At 41.8% G+C, this 16,120-nt stretch overlaps 1 protein-coding gene across 1 annotated transcript in view; it reads left to right on the top strand.

The window, feature by feature from the left end:
• Positions 1 to 12: 12 nt before the first annotated feature.
• CBFB (core-binding factor beta subunit) overlaps positions 13 to 16,120 on the top strand; it is a 58,327-nt gene continuing 42,219 nt past the window's right edge. The window contains exons 1-2 of the mRNA XM_021716726.1: positions 13 to 162; positions 6,870 to 6,986. Coding sequence (XP_021572401.1) covers positions 13 to 162; positions 6,870 to 6,986 — 267 coding nt within the window. The remainder of the gene's footprint in view (positions 163 to 6,869; positions 6,987 to 16,120) is intronic.

Below are 16,120 nucleotides of genomic sequence, written 5' to 3'. Positions count from 1 at the left end.
TCGGGATTCAAAATGCGAAACCAGACACTGGCGGGCCCCCGGTCCTCGCGGGGAGACGCGTCCCCTGTGGCCGGCTGCGGCGGCTTATGTTTCCCAGAGCCGCGTCGGCGAAAAATTCGCCGCGAGTGGAGCTCAAACCCGATCCACACCAGGCAAGGAAAGGTCATTGTGTAGGCTGTGACACCGATGAAGGGTTCAGGGTATTTATGGCGAACAGCCGTTCGGAAAAAGAATTGGAGTTTCATTCAAGGTCGCATTGGCTTGTGGCTCACAAGGTAGATGTGTGGATACGTCTGTATGTGCAGCGATCTCAGCCCGGGGTAGCTGAATATAAATCTTATCTATTGTCTTAATAGAGGGAGGAGGAAAAAACCCTAAAGGACGTGTCATCTTCTTAGAATTAAGCCTCAGGAGAATCAGAAGGAAACCATTATTCTCTTTTTTCAAACCTAAACGTGCCCCATGTAGTGCAGCAGCTCCTAAAAACTGCGTAGATAGGTGAAACCCTGAGTTCATCTCCTCGAAGCGCCTGTATTTGGTGGTGCCTTTTCTCCACCAAACCTCGGGTTGAAAAAAATCCAAGTGACCTAGTTGCTCTCATCTCTTTTTGGTGTGTCCTGTTGGAGGTGCTAATGAAGAAGGAACCGTAGAAGAAACTAAACAAAAGAGGTTTTTTTAAAGTTGAAGCGCTGTCTAGTGGAATCCTGTTACTGTCTACTCCGAGTCTTGGGCCCATTTTATCAGCAGAGACTAAGCCATGGTGCTGTTTGAGTTTGGGTTAACAGTATAGCAAGACATATTGGAAAACGTACTCCTCCCGCCCCCTTTATAATCAGTTTATTTTTTATTGAGATATAATTCACATATCATAAAATTCTCGCTTTTTATACCGAAGTCGAAAAAATGTTTTTTGAGTTACAGTCTCACTCTCACCCAGGCTGGAGTGCAGCGGCACACTCACTGCCATCCCAGCAGTGACCCGCTCGGCTCCGGTGATCCTTCCGCCTCAGCCTTCCAAGTAGCCGAACTACAGGTCTGCGCTACCACGCCCGGCTAATTTTTTTTTATTTTTATTGTAGAGACGATGTCTCACCATGTTGCCTAGACTGGTCTCGAACCCGTGGGCTCAGGCATTCCTCTTGCCTCGATCTCCCAAAGTGCTGGGATTACAGGCTTCAGCCACAGCGCCTGGCCCAAATTTATTTTTAAACAATATTTTGGTATTTAAAATGAAAACTTTAGAATTATTTTGAAGATAGTGAGGCGATATTGGTTAAGTTTTTTTCTTTTTTTTTCTTTTTTTGAGTCTGACTCTCACTCTGTCACCCAGGCTGGAGTGCTGTGGCACGCTTACGACCACCGTAGCCTCAACCTGCTGGGCTCTGGTGGTCCTTCCACCTTAGCCTTCCAAGTAGCTGGCACTACAGGCATGTACCACCATGCCCAGCTAATTTTTTTATTTTTATTGTAGAGATGAGGTCTTGCCAAGTTGCCCAGGCTGGTCTCGAACCCGTGGGCTTAGGCAGTCCTCTCACCTCAACCTCCCAAAGTGCTGGGATTATAAGCGTTGAGCCACTGTGTCTAGCCAATACTGGTTAAATTTAGCAGGCACTCTAGAATACCTGGTGATTACATGTTGTGAAAGAAAATCTTCAGCTTTTAGCCCACTTTCAAATTTCTTCAGTAGTTGCAATATTTATATGATTCAAATATTTAAGAATATTTTGATTTTGGCATTGAGTAGTAGAAGAAAATAGTCACATGTTAGTATGGCCCAATGACTGTATCGTCCTTTGCCTGGGTTTTCTTTTGCAAAAGGTAAATGGTACACTTGACCAAAGATTTCCTGGAGGTAATTGTTGTAAGTGTAAAAGATAAGTTACAAAGTACCTGTGCTGTCACTGTTTTTTTTGTTTGTTTTTTCTCTGAGAGAAGTGTTTCTACGTTGCCCAGTCTGGGGCTTCAGTGGCTATTCACAGGTACCACCATAGTGCACAACAACCTTGACCTCCTGGGCTCAAGCATTCCTCTTGCCTCATCTGCCCAATGGCTGGGAATACAGGCACAGACCACCACACCAGACCCCATATACTGTCACTATTTTTGAAAGCTTAGATTTTTTTGAAATTTAATGAAGTATAACTAGTAGGATGTTTTCTGTCATATCAGATTTTGCTGCATGTAATTATGAATTGAGAGTATGATTCAACCCACAGTATATCTGAGTTGCTGTATTAAAATATCGCTGTAGCCGGGCTCGGTGGCTCAGCCTGTAATCCCGCGCCTTTGGGAGGCTGAGGTGAGTGGATTGCCTGAGCCCGCGGGTTTGAGACCCACCTGGGCAGGCGAGACCTCATCTCTACAATAAATCAAAAACTCAGCCGGGCATGGTAGCGCATGCCTGTAATTCCGGCTACTTGGAAGGCTGAGGCGGAAAGATCACTGGAGCCCAGCGGGTCGAGGCTGCGGTGGCCGGAAGCGGCCACTGCACTCCAGTCTGGGCAACAGAGTGAGACTCCAACTCAAAAAAAAAAAAAAAAAAATCGCTGTAATATTATGACAGTGTTATAGGTTGTTTGTATTTGTCATAAATTTATTTCCAGGATGAAGTAGATATTCTAGGTCTTCCCCCTTCCAAATATCTGATCCTACAAAAACCAACAAAGGTTTTAAATTTCTGGCACTTACCAAGGATTGAACTCTATGTAAGATTTACACTTAAAGCGGCACATGTCTTACTTTGTTGAATAATGCAACTGTTTGTATTTGGAGAGTAGTTTCACATTTTATTATCTCCTGTCTTTCTAGCGTCGCCCCCCCCCCCTCCCGCTTTAATTCCATGTTACCCACATTTAATTACAGGATCCTTATCTTCTATAGGGTGGAGACTACATTAATTCTGTATAAACCTCTCTGGATACAGGTATTTTGCATAATGCCTTTTGCATCATAGGTACCTGATTATTTGAATTTAGAGATTACTTAATGTCTGAAATTTATCTTATGATCCGACTGTGGTTTCTACCTGTTTGGTTGTGGAAAAGGCATTATTTTGCCTGTTTTGATAAAAAGCCATAAACGGTACGAATATAGTTTTTACGGCTCTTCCCAACCTTTCTTATGGAGAATTTATTTGGTATTTAGATATGAAAGAATATAATATAAAGGGTTTGGTGCTTCTCTCTCCTTAACTATAAAACCCAATCAGACTCCTTATTGTAGCATGATGTAAAAGTTAAAAGTGATTATGGGTGTGAAAATCTTTTTGGTAAAGTCTGATTTATTCTTATGAATTCTTTTTTTTTTTTTTGAGTTGGAGTCTCACTCTGTCGCCCAGACTGGAGTGCAGTGGCCGCTCCTGGCCACCGCAGCCTCGACCTGCTGGGCTCCGGCGATCCTTCCACCTCAGCCTTTCAAGTAGCTGGAACTACAGGCATGCGCCACCACGCCTGGCTGATTTTTTGATTTATTGTAGAGATGAAGTCTCACTGACCAGGCGGGTCTCGAACCCGCCTCCCAAAGGCGCGGGATTACAGGCTGAGCCACCGAGCCCGGCTTCTTATGAATTCTTATACTAAAAGTATTAGAAATGTCTTCATTATCAATAATTAATAACAGAAGAAATACTTTTGGGTGGTATGGTGACTACTGTAAGAAGAGTAAAAACTAACACATATTTTTAATTCTGAAGATTGAATGGCAAAAAAGTATGCTGGATTGGCTTAAGGTGTGCCATGTCCATGATTTATGAAACCTATAAAATATAATCAGACAACCTGGAAATTTTACATACAACATTATACAAGTGTAGCATTTCAGTATTTTTTAACAGAATTTGCCGACTCTTATATATGTATTATAGATATTTCATTTAAAAAAAGCTCTGTGGTCAAATAAGTTTGGAAAGTACTATTCTAGAATGATCTGTTTGTACCACTTCTTCTGTCTCAAAGAGGGATCTTTATGAGATAATGGACATAAAGTGATGAAGCAGGAAATCTGAGGTTGGCATTCAGACAGGAGGTGAGGTAATAAGATCTGCAGAATGTTTTAGCCAGAGCTAATTTGGGGTACACTGGAGGTAGAAGGATTTGCTACTGGGTGAATACAGAAGAAACATGCCTGAGGGATTTTGACACAGGACATGCATTCATGGACTGAGTCTGTTATCTGCTACCACTCTGCTCTGAGAATTTCATCCTCTGAGGCTGAAAAAAGTTGGCTTTTTTATCAGTCTCAAAATTGTTTCTGCTGGGTGTGGTGGCTCACACCTATAATCCCAGCACTTTGGGAGACCAAGGTGAGAAGATTGCCTAAACTCCCAAGTTCGAGACCAGCCTGGGCAACTTGGCAAGACCTCACCTCTACAATAAATGAAAAAACTAGCCGGGCATGGTAGCACGTGCCTGTGGTTCCAACTACTTGGAAGACTGAGGCAAAAGGATCACCTGAGCCCAGCAGGTTGAGGCTGCAGTGGCCGTGAGTGTGTCACTGCACTCCAGCCTGGGCGACAGAGACTCCAACTCAAAAAAAAAAAAAAAAAAAATTTGTTTCTACTACATTATTTAGCAAATGCTTACACAGCATTTACTTGGTACTATTTTAAGCACTTTACAAATAACCATTTGTGAGGAAACCGAGGTATGCTTCAGGCCATACAGCCTGGACAGTTTCTTTCCTGGAGTCTGCTTTTCATTGAACTAGTGTTGGTGGGACTTTTGTTGATAAAACTTATGCTAATAGTATATGGAAATATTTTTGTATAGGTTGATGCTGTAATAATGATGTTAGTTTGGTTTCTGTTCATATCAAATAGTTACCAAGAAAATGATATCTCAGTTGATTAGGAAAGTGCCATCAAAGAAGTCTAGAGATTTAGCAATTAGGTTGATAAGTGTACCTACAGTACCAGTAATAGAAATAGGAAGTATAATTTTTAAAAATTTTTAATTTTTATTTATTTATTTTTGAGTTGGAGTCACACTCTGTCACCCAGACTGCAGTGCAGTGGCCGCTCCTGGCCACCGCAGCCTCGACCTGCCAGGCTCTGGCGATCCTTCTGCCTCAGCCTTCCAAGTAGCTGGAACTACAGGCATGCGCTACCACGCCCGGCTAATTTTTGATTTATTGTAGAGATGAGGTCTCACCAAGTTGCCCAGGCGGGTCTCGAACCTGTGGGCTTAGGCAATCCACTCACCTCAGCCTCCCGAGGTGTGGGATTACAGGCTGAGCCACCAAGCCCGGCTATTTTTTTATTTTTTTGAGTTGGAGTCTCACTCTATCTCCCAGACTGTAGTGCAGTGGCACGCTCATGGCCACCACAAGCCTCAACCTGCTGAGGTCAGGTGATCCTTCCCCTTAGCCTTCCAAGTAGCTGGAACTATAGGCGTGTGCCACCACACCCGCCTAAGTTTTTGATTTACTGTAGAGATGATGTCTCACCAAGTTATCAGGCTGGTCTTGAACCCATGGGCCCAGGCAATCCTTTCGCCTCAGCCTTGTGAACCACTGCGCCCAGCCAGAAATTATAATTTATACCTCTAAAGAATCTAGGCTACTAACCATTGGGGAAATATTGGATAGCTTGGCTGATGGGTTTAAACAAATTGCCCCAAATGAGAACCTATTGCTTTCAGATGAAGACTATGGTGGAAACAGATTATGCTTCAGGATGTAATTATTAAAATAAACCAAACAAAAACTTTCTCTGGTTTCAGCCAAGAAAAGTTTACATTTTTTAAAATCTTTTTGGTTGGAGCCTCACTCTGTTGCCCAGGCTGGAGTGTAGTGCCAAGATAACAGCTACTTTAGCCTTGACCTGCTGGACTCAGGCGGTCCTTCTGTCTCAGCCTTCCAAGTAGTGGGGACTACAGGCCTGCACTACCACACCTAGCTAATTTTTTGGTTTGTTGTAGAGACAAGGACTCGCCATATTGTTCAGACTAGTCTCGAACTCCTGGACTCAGGCAGTCCTTTTGTCTCAGCTTTCAAAGTGCTGGGATTACAGTGAACCGCCACGCCCGGCAAGCGATGTTTACATTTAGATGATGAAAAAGGTATTTTCTCAAAAATGCTTTTTACTTCCTTTTTTCTGTCTGAATTTCCCTTGGGAAGAGCATTAATTTATTTTTGTTTTTTACATAAGGGAACTAGAGTTAACTTGCTCAAGGGCTACATAAAATGACACTTTACTGAAATGGTTTTAGATTGTTCCATCTACTGAGCTGTACCATCCAAATCTTTTATAAATATTAGATGAATACTCTTCTCTTTGCTGTAGTCAGATCCAGTTCTCCTAAAGTCAAATTTTAGAACATGTGTATTTTTTTAAATCGTCTAGAGTTTCAGAGAGAAGTATTGTCATATCACATGCTAATGTATGGTTTATCACAGGAGAAACAATCCCAAGTGCATTTTTTATGGACTGTGTGCCATGTAGTGTTTCCTTGAGCAAAAAAAAAAGACAAATTAAAATGTTTAATTTATATAACTTTGATAGCAGAGTGTTTTAAAATTCAAACTCTTTAAGTTTTCACATTTAAAAATCATATGTTTTTAAATGCAAGGATGGTGGCTTCTGGTTAGACATTAGCAGCATGAGATCCTAACGTCAGCAAAAATGACCTGAAAGAAAGTATTGATTCCATGTCTGATTTTATATTTAAGCAGCCAATGGCAAATGTCCTCAAAATGGAATCAGATGTTTGTAACTTAATACTTAAGAAAAATGATGAGTGCATGTTTTTTACTTTTAAGTATTCTTGGTGCTGCCTGGCTCAAGGCATAAACTGATGTAAAAATAAATGACTGGCTGCATAATTTATGTAATGTCCTGCTCCTGATCCTGTTTGTATTGATTTTTCTAAAAGGCTTTTGTGGCCACAGGAACCAATCTGTCTCTCCAGTTTTTTCCGGCCAGCTGGCAGGGAGAACAACGACAAACACCTAGCCGAGAGTATGTCGACTTAGAAAGAGAAGCGGGCAAGGTAGGAAACATTTCTTTGCCATTTAAAATACTGTGGGTTGTTTTATAAGAGATTATCTGATGATTTATATTTTAATAAAGATCACAGATCTGATCACGCAGGCATATGATCGGGTTTATTTTCATTCTGTGTTATGGTGATGTAATTCAATTTTTAAAAATCACTGTTAAACTTTTATGTTATTCCATTACTGATTTCATTTATATAATATTCATCACAGAATGTTCTAGCCCTTAAGGAAAGTAGTAAATTCAGCACTTAATTCCTTTAAAAGCTAACAAGATATTTTTTGTTTACTAAAACACATGTAACTATAGTGCTGTACAAAAATTAAGAGAAAAATAAAAAAAGACTTAAAAATTAGTATTTAGAAATAGCTCATGGGTAACTTTCTAATTCTCTTAACATAACAAATTTTATTTGGGGAAAAACAGTGTGAAAACGTTAACTTGGAAGTAATTTTTTGTTTTGAGGAAGAGTTCCTGGGAACAAATAGATACCTTGCAATTTTGATGTTAGAAATTTAGGTTAGCCAGGCTTGGTGGCTCAGACTGTAATCCCGCGCCTTGGAAGGCTGAGGTGAGTGGATTGCCTGAGCCCGTGGGTTCAAGACCCGCCTGGGCAACTTAGTGAGACCTCATCTCTACAATAAATCAAAAAATTAGCCGGGTGTGATAGCGCGCGCCTATAGTTCTAGCTACTTGGAAGACTGAGGCGGAAGGATCGCTGGAGCCCAGCAGGTTGAGGCTGTGGTGCCTGGGAGCGGCCACTGCACTCCAGTCTGGGTGACAGAGTGAGACTCTAACTAAAAAAAAAAAAAAAAATTTAGGTTAAAGTTACAACATTTTTTGTATATTTGTAGGTAGAAATGTTTAGGCTGAGAGCCCTACTTAAAAATCTAAGTTAAATGTATTATATGATTTTGGTGAAAAAAATTTTTTTTTTTTTTGAGTTGGAGTCTCATTCTGTCACCCAGACTAGAGTTCAGTGGCCACTCCTGGCCACCGCAGCCTTGATCTGCTGGGCTCCGGTGATCCTTCCGTTAAGCCTTCCAAGTAACTGGAACTATAGGCGTGCACTACCATGCTCAGCTAATTTTTTGATTTATTGTAGAGATGAGGTCTCACCAAGTTGCCCAGGCAGGTCTGGAACCCACGAGCTCAGGCAATCCATTCACCTCAGTCTCCCAAAGCGCGGGATTACAGGCTGAGCCACTGAGCCCAGCTTTTGGTGAAATTTTAATGAATAATATCTTGGATTGGTTGATCCTTGATTAAGAAGTTAAGGAGTTGACTGCTTGCAATAACATTTTTTAGGGAAAAATTTACTCATTCTGGGTTTTTGCAGTGTATTTTCATACCTCTTTCTGTCAACTTGCTAATTTACTTTTCTGGGATTTTGCAGTATATATCCATACCTCTTTCTGTCAACTTGCTAAATTACTTTTCTAAGTGTCACTACAAATAGCATAACCTATCACTTTATCTGTAAAGCATAAGAGATGTCTAAATATTCCTTTGAGAAAATTAAAAGCTTTTCATATAAGGCTATATTAGAAAAAGGATTTCTAATCTTTTATATATACAATAAAGAATTTTTGTTTTCTTTAATTTTATGAACTTAGATTTGATCTTTTGTGTGTGGCAAAACTACTAATCTTTGGATTAGGAGAGGAAAAATAGATTATAGGATTTTAAAAATGAGTAATATGGCCAGATGCTGTGGCTCAGCCTATAATTCCAGCACTTTGAGAGGCCAAGGTGAGAGAATTGCCTGAGGCCCAGAGGTTGGAGACCAGCCTGGGCAACTTGATGAGCCCTCGTCTCTACAATAAATCATAAAATCTAGCTGGGCATGGTGGCGTGCATCTGTAGTTCCAGCTACTTGGAAGGCTGAGGTGGAAGGATCACCTAAGCCTACCAGGTCGGGACTGTGGTGGCCATAAGTGTGCTACTGCACTCCAGGCTGGGCGACGACAGATTCCAACTCAAATAAATAGTATTAATAAGCAAGTAATTTGCTTTCCTGTGTGTTATCTTGTGTGCTTAGAAAATTAAAAGCAAATGTTGCAGGTTTTACTGTTTGGTAATTCTGTATAGTATATGAGGGAGAATTTGGGAAGTCTGTAGGATTATTGTTTTTTGTCTGTTTGGTGCATGTATGTATGACTAAATTAAGAATTTTTTTTGTTGTTCAAAATACTTCTTTATAGGTTGTTTAACATAGTTCAGATACTAAAATCATAAACCAGAAAATCTGTTTTTCTCTCAGCTTTAGTGCAAAACTATTTTAAAACTTCAAGATTGACATCTCAGTGTTACTGAGATTTTCTAGTATTTAATAACTAATAAATGGGTTGTTAACTCTACCAGAAAGCATGTTTGATTAGATTAATTTAATGATCTAGTTTGAAGACCACATTGTCCTTGGATAAGCCATTTAGATGTTTTTAGTTATATGACCAAAAATAACAAAAATGTTAGATGACTTGTTCCAGTATAGTCATGGGTTGCTTAATGATGGGGATATGTTCTGAGAGATGGTTAGGCAATTACATTGTTGTGTGAACACATAGTATGTACTTACACAAAACTAGATGGGATAGCCTAATCTGTATCTAAGCTGTGTGGTATAACTTACTGCTCCTAGGCTACAAAACCGTGCAGCATATTTCTATACTGAATACTGTAGGCAATTGTGACACAATGGTGTTTGTGTATCTAAGTATATATAAATATAGAAAAGGTCTCGTAAAATACAATAGAAAAGATACAGTGGCATACTTATATAGGGCACTAACTTTGAATGGAACTTGCATTTCTGGAAGTTTCTCTTGGTGAGTTAGTGAGTGAGTGGTGAATGAATATGAAGGTCTAGGATACTGCTATACACTATTGTAGACTTTATAAACACTATAGTTAGGATACAATAATATTTATATTTTAAAACAAGTAACTACACTACATTGTTTTGTTTTGTTTTGTTTTGTTGAGTTGGAGTCTCACTCTGTTGCCCAGACTGGAGTGCAGTGGCTGCTCCCGGCCACCACAGCCTCAACCTGCCGGGCTCCGGCGATCCTTCCGCCTCAGCCTTCCAAGTAGCTGGAACTACAGGCGCGCACTACCATACCTGGCTAATTTTTTGATTTATTGCAGGGATGAGGTCTCGCCAAGTTGCCCAGGCGGATCTCGAACCCATGGGCTCAGGCAATTCACTCACCTCGGCCTCCCAAAGTGCGGGATTACAGGCTGAGCCACCGATCCCAGCCTACACTACATTGTTATGATGCCTATGATGTCACTAGGCAATAGAAATTTTTCAGCTTCATTATAATCTTAAGAAACCTCCATCATATATGTAGTCCATCATTGAAACATTATGTGATGCATTATTGTATTCAGTTGAGATGTTTTCAAGTCTATTAGGAAAAGTGGTAGAACTGATGTAAGCTATCAGGAAATTTACATTTTATTGGTATTGGTTTTAGACTTTTTTCTGTTAAGAGATAAGTGCAGATATTTTCAGTTTGCAGGCCTAAGGTCTGTTACAACTCCTCAATTCTGCATCTACTTAACTCTGTCATTGTAGTGTGAAAGGAGCCATAGACAATATGTAAATAAATGATTGTGGCTGTGTTCTGTGAATGGTGACAGTGGTAGAAATCAGCTTTCCCTCAGATGTAAATCTGTTAAATGTTTATGTATAGATCATGTATTTCTCAATATAATTTGGCCAACATCTGTCCTACACCAGTAGGATCTAGAAGAAACAGTATTTTAAGGCAAAAAAAACTCCTACTGTATTATCCCATACAGTGTATTTAGAAAAAGATATTGCCTTGTGTTTTCTCATCCATGGACCTCTAACTATGGGATCTCGTATTCCTCTTTCTTTCTTGTTATGGTTTCTATTTTTTTTTGAGTTGGAGTCCCATTCTGTCGCCCAGACTGGAGTGCAGTAGCCGCTCCCGGTCACATCTCGTATTCCTCTTTCTTTCTTGTTATGGTTTCTTTTTTTTTTTTTGAGTTGGAGTCTCATTCTGTCGCCCAGACTGGAGTGCAATAGCCGCTCCCGGTCACCGCAGCCTCGATCTGCTGGGCTCCGGCAATCTTTCCGCCTCAGCTTTCCAAGTAGCTGGAACTACAGGCGTGCGCTACCACGCCCAGCTAATTTTTGATTTATTGTAGAGATGAGGGCTCACCAAGTTGCCCAGGCGAGTCTCGAACCCGCGTGCTCAATCCACTCACCTCAGTCTCCCAAAGTGCTGGTATTACAGGCTGAGCCACCGAGCCCGGCTGTTATGGTTTCTTACAACTGTTAGATTTTGTTTCTGTTCACGTCAGACTAGGACTAGATTTTGTTTCTGTTCATGTAGAAGGAAAGAAAATTGACGGAACTTTTCCAGGTGTTAGTTATTTGCCTGTTTCTTATATTGGATCCCAAATCAGTAGATTCTTCCACGTTCCCTCAACCTAGTTACCTCCTGAAGCTGCTTAGTTCTTATCTCACTGACACCTCATAACTTTGAGGAAACTATACTGGTTAAGGATTTAGAGTTAGGCATGCTACCAAGCCCATCTCAAGATTTTGAGCAGCAGAATGATATTATGTGTTAGGGTTTTTTTGTTGTTGTATAGTGTTTTTTAGTCCAAGTCTCACTCTGTCACCCAGGCTGGAGTGCAGTGGCACACTCACAGCTACCATAGCCTCATCCTGTTGGGTGCAGGTGAGCATTCTCCTTCAGCCTTGTAAGTAATGCACTACCATGCCCAGCCACTTTTTTTTTTTTTTTTTGAGTTAGAGTCTCACTCTGCCGCCCAGGCTGGAGGGCAGTGGCATGCTCATGGCCACCGCAACCTTGACCTCCTGGGCTCAGGTTATCCTTCCGCCCCAGCCTTCCAAGTAGCTGGAACTACAGGTGCATGCTACCATACCCAGCTAATTTTTTTGTTTATGGTAGAGATGAGGTCTCGCCAGGTTGCCCAGGCTGGTCTCGAACCCATGAGCTCAGGCAATCCTCTCACCTTGGCCTCCCAAAGTACTGGGATCATAGATGGAACCACTGCGTCTGGCCCCCAGCTTCTTTTTAAATTTATTGTAGAGACGGTGTCTCGCCATATTGTCCAGGCTAGTCTTGCCTCAGCCTCCCAAAGTGCTGGGATTATAGGTATGAGCCACCATGTGAGTCTGCTAAGTTTTGACAGGATCATGTTAACTGCTGGGTTGATAATAGACTGTGGAGGGCAAGAGTGAAGCAGGCTACTGGAATAATGCTGACTGCTAACACAGTCAAGATAATGTTTCATTGACCCGCAGAAGTTTCCTTGTGCCCCTTTACAGAAATCTGGTAGCTGTTTGACTGGGTGATTCTGGATCAGGGTCCTTCATGAGGTTGTAGTCAAGCTATTAGCTGGGACTGTGCAGCCTTTGAAGACCTGACTAGACTGAATAATCCACCTACTAGCTCATTCACATGGCTATTGTTGGGTGGCTTCAGTTCCTAGTCATGTGTGCTTCTTCATAGAGAGAAAAAGGATGAAGTTACCAGGCCTTTATGACCTTTTTTCTGAGTCACTTGTATCTTGCTCTGTCCATTACAGACTAGTCACTAAGTCCAGCCCACACTCAACAGGAATGGGGGATTAAATGTGGGTGTGAATACTGGGAAACTGGGGTCATTGGGGCCGTCTTGGAAGCTGGCTACAGTAATATTCACTTAAATTTAGTGAGTTTAGAATGAATCAGAATGCTTATAGAGGGGAACCAAAAAATTTCTTCATGTTCTCTTTATTTGAAATATGGTTTTTGTTTATTTTTGAGTTAGAGTCTCCCATTGTCGCTCAGGCTGGTGTGCAGTGGCATGCTCACAACCACTGCAGCCAGGACCTGCTGGGCTCAGGCAGTCCTTCCACCTTAGCCTTCCAAGCAACTGGAACTATAGGCATGTACCACCACATCTAGCTAATTTTTTGATTTATTGTAGAGAAGAGATCTCACCAGGTTGCCTAGACTGGTCTCAAACCCATGGGCTCAAGCAGTCCTCTCACCTTGGCCTCTCAAAGTACTGGGATTACAGGCTTGAGCTACTGTGCCCAATTTGATCTTTTTTTTTTTTTGAGTCTGAGGCTCACTCTGTCATCCAGGTTGGAGTGCAAGCTCATGGCCACCGCAGCCTCAGCCTGCTGGGCTTAGGTAATCCTTATGCCTCAGCCTTCTAAATAGCTGGAACCACAGACATGTGCCACCATGCCCAGCTGATTTTTTTGTTTATTGTAGAGATAAGGCATGGCAAGTTGTCCAGGCAGTCCTCTCGCCTCCACCTCCCACAGTACTGAGATTACAGGTGTGAGCCATTGCACCTAGCCTATCTTTCAAATATACTTATACTTTTACCCAGGTATCTAGTGAACTGTGTGCTTGGGCTGTTTCTCAGAAAAAAATTTAAAATAATATAATAGAAAGAGTTCTAGATTTGAGTCAAGATAATCATAAGTATTTTCTTTACTTGTAAATGAAAATAAAGATATCTTCCTTATTCATATACATCATGTGAGAATTAAATGAAGTACGAGTTTTAGTACTGTAGAATGCCTTAGGCAAGTTTCATTTCAGGTTAGCCAAACAATGTTGGAACATCACATAGTTCACAAATGGTCCATTCTGGTGTGTTTTAAACCCTGGCAACCAAAATGTTCTTTTTTTGTGAGTTAGAGTCTCACTCTTTCCCAGGCTGGAGTAGAGTGGCATGTCATGGGCACCACAGCCTCGACCTGCTGGTCTCAGGCGATCCTTCCACCTCAGCCTTCCAAATAACTGGAGCCACAGGCATGCGCCACCACATTCAGCTAATTTTTAAATTTATTGTAGAGATGACGTCTCGCCAAGTTGCCCTGGCTGATCTCAAACCCCTGGGCTCAGGGATTGCACTTGCCTCGGCCTCCCAAAGTGTTGGGAATACAGGCGTGAGCCACCATGCCTGGCTGGGATTTTGAAGTGATGATTGTATATACTTATGATGTCATCCTCAGTCTGTGTGTATAGAGAGAAAGGGTATGAAAAATATTTCATAAGTGGAAAAAAACTTTACTGTGCTACTACTGTTGACAGTTTTTTCTGTGGAAATCAAACATGCTACATATGTTTCTACATTGTCCTCAGAAAGAGAGGTTAACTCTTTTTTTTTGAGTTGGAGTCTCACTCTGTCGCCCAGATGGAGTACAGTGGCACACTCACAGCTACCCTAGCATTGACCTGTTGGGCTCCAGTGATCCTTCCGCCTCAGCCTTCCAAGTAGCAAGAACTACAGACATGCACTACCACGCCTGGCTAATTTTTTTTTTTTTTAGTTAGAGTCTTACTCTGTCACCTGGGCTAGAGTGCAGTGGCACGCTCACGGCCATCACAGCCTTGACCTGCTGTGCTTAGGCTATCCTTCCACCTCAGCCTTCCAAGTAGCTGGAACTACAGGCATGTGCTACTATGCTTGGCTAAATTTTTTGTTTAATTGTAGAGAAAAGGTCTCACCAAGTTGCCCAGGCTGGTCTTGAACCTCCAGGCTGAGACAATCCTCTTGCCTCAGCCTCCCAGAGTGCTGGAATTGGTGATTGAGTCACTGCACCCAGCCCTGGCTAATTTTTTATTTATTGTAGAGACAAGGGCTCACCAAGTTGTCCGGGCTGGCCTCGAACCTGGGACCTCAGGCAATGCACTCGCTTCCTTCTTCCAAAGTGCTGAGATTACAGGCTGAGCCACCGAGCCTGGCCTGTGTGTGCGTGTGTGTGTGCGTGCGCGCGCGTGTGTGTATTCCTTATGATTTTTTTTTTTTTTTGAGTTGGAATCTGTCACCCAGGCTGGAGTGTAGTGGCATGCTCACAGCCTGCTGGGCTCAGGTGATCCTTCCAAGTAGCTGGAACTATAGGCATGCACCAACACACCCGGCTAATTTTTTGATTTATTATAGAGATGAGGTCTCACCAAGTTGCCCAGGCTGGTGTCTAACCCCTGGACTCAGGCAATAATCCTCTCTCCTCAACCTCCCAAAGTGCTGGGATTACAGGCTTGAGGCACTGCACCTAGCCTGAGGACAGAATCTTATTTTAAATTTTAATTGGCCTTTTGCAGAGGTCTGTAACTCTGCTTCTTCTGGAACATTTTGCTTACTTGCTTTCAGGGTCTTTGTCCCAAAATAAATATTGTGTTTATATATTATCCAAAATTTGGCAGGGTTTACAGAACTCCTTGATGTTAACTTAGAGAAGTCCCGATTTAAGCTCAACAAGTTTCTTCTCCTTTTCAGATAGTCTGGTCATTCCAAATAAAAGAGATCTGTAATAAAGCTTAGGAATGTGATTTTCTCCAAGAGAAATTGAGGCAACTTTACAAGTAGCTTGTCACATCTTGCTTTTAACTATTCCAGTTCAACTAAAATATGAAGTATATTTCCAGTACTTATTGATAGTCTAATGTATTAAAAAATAGCCTAGTTTTAAAAAATGAGGTTTAGGTATTCTATAATATGTTAATAACAACTGAGTCATAAAATTTAGAACTGGTAGTTATGGCGTTATATATATATGTATTTTTCAGGGTTAGGTATACAAATGTTCATTATGCAGGTACCCTTGTTGATGAGGTGTGTCCTCCCCTACCCTGGCAGTTTCCTTACTACTGCCAATCCCTTTCATATATATATATATATTTTTTTTTTTTTTTTGAATCAGAGTCTCACTCTTGTCATCCAGGCTGGAGTGCAGTGGCATGATGCTCACAGTCACTGCAGTCTCAACCTGCTGGACTGAGGCGATTCTTCTACCTCAGCCTTCCAAGTAGCTAGAACTACAAGTGTGCACCACCATGCCTGGCTAATTTTTTTATTTATTGTAGAGATGAGATCTTGCCATGTTGCCCAGGCTGGTTTCGAACTCATGGGCTCAGGCAGTCCTTTCACCTCCGACTCCCAAAGTGCTGGGATTACAGGCATGAGCCACCACCCCTGCTTGTTATTTACATTTTTTTTTTTTTTTTGAGTTGGAGTCTCACTCTGTCACCCAGACTGGAGTGCAGTGGCCGCTCCCGGCCACCGAAGCCTTGACCTGCTGGGCTCCGACGATCCTTCCGCCTCAGCCTTCCACTGC

This window comes from Carlito syrichta, unplaced genomic scaffold (assembly GCF_000164805.1).
Source record: "Carlito syrichta isolate Samal-C Ts95f unplaced genomic scaffold, Tarsius_syrichta-2.0.1 Scaffold106255, whole genome shotgun sequence".
Classification (NCBI taxonomy): Eukaryota; Metazoa; Chordata; class Mammalia; order Primates; family Tarsiidae; genus Carlito; species Carlito syrichta.
Note: the sequence above shows the minus strand (reverse complement) of the source record. Positions and strands in the feature narration are given on the sequence as shown.